The sequence below is a fragment of the Chaetura pelagica genome, unplaced genomic scaffold (genome assembly GCF_000747805.2).
Source record: "Chaetura pelagica isolate M959 unplaced genomic scaffold, ChaPel_1.0 scaffold132, whole genome shotgun sequence".
Lineage (NCBI taxonomy): Eukaryota > Metazoa > Chordata > Aves > Apodiformes > Apodidae > Chaetura > Chaetura pelagica.
The window spans coordinates 1,810,052-1,815,452 of NW_009952709.1; the positions used below are offsets into that span (position 1 = coordinate 1,810,052).

The window sequence follows — 5,401 nt, forward strand, 5'->3', positions numbered from 1 at the left end:
CAAAACTGGCCGGTTCTCCTTGACTAGTGTTTAGGTCCTGCTGGAGAGATGCAGGTGGACAAGTAGAGCACCTGCAGAGGTGCTTCTTGGGGGAGAAGAAGTGGCTTTCGTGCTGCAGAGCAAGCCTCAGTTGGGCTGCAGGAGCTCTGGTGGTGTCCCACGGTGCCCAACTTGGCGTTGTGGGCAGGTGGAGAAGGTCTGGGCTTTATGGGTTGTTAAGAGAAGGTTTAAAAGCAAAACAAAAACAAAAACAAAAAAACAAAAAAAAAAAAAAAGAAAAACCTCTAACTCTGATTCTCAGGGATGAGATTTCTGTGTTCTTGCAACGACTCTTTGTTGGATGATTCCTTTCTTTTGTGCACGTGTGGGTTTCTGCACTTGGAGCCTGGGAAAGGGGCAGTCGCAGTGTGCTGGGGGGGAGGGAGTGCTGGCTGAAAAGCCCAGGCAGGGCCTTGTGTCCTTGGGTCTGATGAACCTTTGTAGAGCTAATCTGGGGCATGGGGTGGCTGGAGGGTATGTAGTGCTGGTGAAAGGTTAAAGGAGGATGGCTGGGAGGTGCCGGGCTAAAAATACTGGTAGGAAAATGGAGAGTGTTGGATGGGTGAATTTTTTCAGAGGATTTACCAAGCCCTGGAACTGTGAAACTTCTTTAGGTGGTTGTTTAGGATGGGTAGAGATCCTGCTGGACACTGGTGATTTGTTTCGTTGCTGGGGTAGCTGGAGGGTATTGGATGTTACCAAACCACTCAGGAGGTCTCTCGTGCTCTCAGCAGAAGTCTTTGAGCCTCAGACTGGAGCAGCCAGCTCACATCTCCTGTAGCCCTTCTGTTGAGGAAAGTCAACTCGTTTTCCTTTCCTTCTGTGTTTTTGTTTTGTTCTGTTCTGTTACGAAACACTAACCTCTGGCCAATCTCATCCCTGGATTCTGCTGAAGGGTAACATTCCTGTCTATATGCCTGTCTCTGTATCTCTGTGCACTTGGACTAAAGGAGGTGAGGTAGCCAGAGGTCCACCGTGGGGTTTGCAAACGGAGGGCTATGCAACAAGACGACACGTTCAGAAACACTCATCCAAACCACCCCAAGAGTCAGAAAGACCTTCATCCATTCTGTAGCTTTATCTGCTGGATTTTCCTGTTTCAGGCTTCAGCATGATTGTGACCAAATGTTTTATACATTTTTCCTTATCTGAAGGCACAAACACTTTATTTGAAGTTTTAAAGAGCAACGTTACTATTTTACTCCGGGATGTAGAGGAGAGGGGAGGGGGGAAAACCCACCATCTCTCTGCCAGTGCATGCGAACATTGTACCCACACTGGAGAGCAAAAGAGATGTCTTTCTGTGCTGAATCATTTTGTCTGTCCCTCCACTCCACCTTGCCCCTTCCTCTGCTGGTTTAGCCCCTCAATCTCCCCCCCAAGCCCCACACAAACACCCCGTCGGGACGCACGCAGGCCAAACCACCCCCTCGGGTCACTCCAGTTCTTAGGTAGAACACCCAGAAGAACCTCAAGTTGTCCAACCCTCCACCCACCTCCTAGAGGTCGATGACAGTGACAGATGAGCCTGACCACAATTGTTCATAACCCTTTTTTCCTCCCGTTTTTATTTACAGCCTCTCTGCTGTGTCCTCAATGCATACATGATATTTCCAAGGATCCTCATAGTGAGTTGCCAAACTTGAATTGCACCAATCAGTTTTCTGCATCCAGAACCAGTCTCGTAGTGGCTGTACTTTGAATAAGTAATGTTTGCATGTAAAATATATACATATATACATATATATAAAAGACAAAAAAAGTATGTGCATGGAAAATGTTTATCTTCGTACTTTTTTGATACAATGTATTCATCAGTTGTTAATTTTTAATTATATTTGATATAAATTGGGGGTTTGTTGCAAAACTTTATATTTAAAAAAACAGTGTTAAAAATGATCAAAGTTCCAACCATGCAACACAAGAGGAACTTTACCCAAAAAAAAAAACAAAGGGGGGGGGGAAGAGAAAAAAAAAAGGTTCTGTGATTGCCTAGTTTGCTGCCTGAGTAATATTTATCAGCCAAACTTTGAATTCTGCAGTTGTTTCTACAATTACATTTTGTATGAAGCAAAGTCCTTGAATTAAAATAAAAACTTAGCAAAAAAACCCAAACCTGACAAATTCAAAGGTGGTGTGTGCAGTGTGCCTGGTGACTGGGAGACCACCAGCCTGGGAGCAGCTTCCCATCAGTGTGACTGGTCAGGACATAGGCAGGAGGCAACTGGGCTTGGTCATCCCAGTGAGGGGTAGCCTGGGAGCTCTGGTGTGATCATGTGGTTAGTTTAGACTGAATTCAGATGCTGGAAGAGATTGGCCATGACTGTCTTTGCTTCCATCTGGGCTTCACAGATGGGGGCCTGCAGAAAAGCTGCCAAAGGGACGGAGTGAGAGGACAAGGGGTGATGGTTTCAAGCTGAAAGAGGGGAGAATTAAATTGGATATTTGAAAGAAATTCTTTGCTGTGAGGGTGGTGAGAGCCTGGCCCAGGCTGCCCAGGGAAGCTGTGGCTGCCCCATCCCTGGCAGCGTTGAAGGGCAGGTTGGATGGGGCTTGGAGCAGCCTGGGCTGGTGGGAGGTGTCCCTGCCCATGCAGGGGAGGGGACTAGATAATACTTAAGGTTCCTCCCAACCCAAACCAGTCCATGTTTCCATGATTCCATGCTCGGGCTGAGTAGGGAACTGTTGGCACCTTTGCAGTGTGGATCCAGTGTGGAGATTGCAGCTCCTGGAGTCCAATAGGCAGCAAAATTGCAGCAATATTGCAGCAAAATTGCATCATGTGGCTTGAGGGTTACCAAAAATCCCAGCAGTGATTGATTCCTGTCAGGTTTGTAACAGGGGGTTGTTTCTCTTGCTGGTGTGCACAAATGTTGGGTGTGGGGTTCCCTTTAGCATTAACCCCCATGCCTCAGTTTACCATCAGGGAAGGCATTTTCTGCTTTTTCCTATTTCTTAGGGAAAGAAAAAGTGAGAAAAGGCTGAGTCATCTCCCTGGACACTCTTTGAGGGTCATTCCCTGAAATATTTGTCTTAGGATGCAGAAAACTCAGGGTGAGACACTGACCACACCTGAGTCACAGCATTGCAGGTCATTTAGCCTTTTATATTCCTCAGAGCAGGAAAACCCAGTGTCATTCAGCTGATTCCCCATTCCAGCCACATCTGTAGATGGTGCCCATAGACTTTTGCATTCCCTCCAAGGTGGTGAATTATTCATCCCAGTGGAATTCATCCCTCTTCATCAGCCCTAAGCAGATCTCCTGCTATTTTCAGGGCTGTGGGAAGCACCATTTTCAGCAAGTGCCTGATCATAGTAACGAGCCTCAACTTATCAACTGGCCCTCTTCACATTCCAGAATATTTTGGAAAAGAGGTTGGGTTTGTACCTTCATTTGATAGAAAAAAGCAACTGTGACACTTCAAAGGGACTAAATTGCCCACCTAAGTGGGCAGTAAGTGGGTGCAGAAGGGAGGATGTGCTCTCCTTCATCTCTTACTCTGCCTCCTTCATGTCTAGGTGGTTTAAATCACTGATGTGTGCACTATTTCTTCTTTTTATATATCCATAGGCTCCTAGTAGGCTGCTAGTGAGGTGCCACTGGGAATTTGGTATCTCACTAGTGGATGTGTTGGTTCTTTAGAGGGAATTCAAAGAAAAGGAGCAATAACAAAAATGATGTAAGGACAGGGACTGGTTTATGGTGATAGCTGCGAGGGGCTCTGCAGGTGATGGAGAAGGGTGGCTCTGATAGGGCTGTGCAAATATCTGGGGGGGGTGAGTCAGCTTGAAGGAGCTGCTGAGGCTGTTTGGGAAGGCAGGTTTGAGAACAGCTACTCCTGAGTGAGCTGATGGAAGCACCAGGACAGGGCCCCTGTGCCCAGAGAGGCAGGCTGGTGGAGCCAGAGCTGTGTTCATTCAAAGAAAACTGTATCAATAACAGTAGGGTTTGGTTTTGTGTTGGTTTTTGTTGTTTGTTTTTTTTTCATTTTAGCCTCATCTTCACTTTATGTCATTGCTCTGAAACAGAATATTCTATCACTGGCTTTGTCTGTATTTGGTTTTATTATTTCTCTGTTTCTGGCAGCCTTTTTCTCTGCCCAGCACACAACAAACAGAGGAGGAGGTGGCTTGGTCCTTGTCCAGCTACTCCTGCACAAAAGTCTGAAGTACCCACAGGGGTGTGAAACCCCATTTTCTCGCAGGAGGCTGAGGAAGGGGAGTGGATGTGGTTGTGTTACTGGATTCAGCAAAGTGATGGCATGCTTAAAAAGATGATGCTGAGCTGAGCCAACAGGACTGTGGCCTGTTACAAGGGTGAGTGTTTTTCCTCCTCGTGAAGTGGAGAGCATTTAAAAGCTGGTTCTGCAGGTGATCCACCTAAAAAAGCCTCCTCCTGCAGTGGGGCAGTGGGATGTGCAGGGAGCAGAGGGCAGTTTGTCTGCACTGCAAGGTGGTTACGTGTCCCACGGCACAGAGCGGCTGCAGGACAGAGCCACGAGAGGTGATGGGAGGAAGATCTGCTGCTGGGACAGGAGGTCACAGCCCTGGAGATCAATGGGATTCAGCAGCACCTGAGAAAGGGAAGCCAAACCAAACCCATGTCACGAGCTCTTGACAAATAAAGTCCTCTACACTGCAAAGCAAATGACTCTGGAGTGTATCTGAGCTGCTTTTCCTTGACCGGCGGGGTCTGCGCGTGGCGGGGAAGGGACGGGGTGGGCAGAGGGGTGAGAGCAGCAACATTTGGCCCCCACTGGGTCCACGTCACCTCAGGATCAAGCAGCAATGGGGACTGAAAGAGAGGAGCTTAAAGCAGTGTGATGTCCCGCGGTGGAGGTGCAGTGTTGTGAGCAAAATGACACCCAGGTGACACCGCCCAGTGTCTCCTGCGCTCCGACAGGACGAGGCAAGTCTGGCTGCCCCTTGCTGCAGGTTCCCAGATTTCGGGGAGGGGTCTCTGAGTGTTTGCTGCAGATAAAATACTCCCAGGGGCTGGGAGGGAGCCTGCCTTCTCGGTGGGCCTGAGCCAAAACCCCCAAAGGGCTTCTGGGAGTGTCCTGGGGTTTGTCACCCAGCGTGGCACAGTCAGTGACCAGCACCAAGCAGGGGCTGCTGTGCAGGCAAGGGATGGTGACAGGGGAAACTCACTTTTGGGGTGTCCATACCTTCTGCTGGGTGCTGCTGTGGCCCAGGAGTGGTGTGAGATCAGGGCAGGACCCGGGCAAGGTGAGGTTTAACCCATGCAACACCAAGAAGGGCGTGAACTGGCCCAGGCTCTGGGTAAGGAGAGTGAGGGTTAAGCCCAGGGGACTCGTGCAGGTCGCAGGGGGGATCTGGGGTCCCTCACCCCCTCCAGAA

General features: G+C 48.9%; 1 protein-coding gene across 1 annotated transcript in view; it reads left to right on the forward strand.

The window, feature by feature from the left end:
* The first annotated feature begins 497 nt into the window (after nucleotides 1-497).
* Nucleotides 498-5,401, forward strand: part of COL27A1 (collagen, type XXVII, alpha 1) — a 96,050-nt gene continuing 91,146 nt past the window's right edge. The window contains exon 1 of the mRNA XM_009994350.1: nucleotides 498-513. Within this exon, the coding sequence (XP_009992652.1) occupies nucleotides 498-513 (16 nt within the window). The remainder of the gene's footprint in view (nucleotides 514-5,401) is intronic.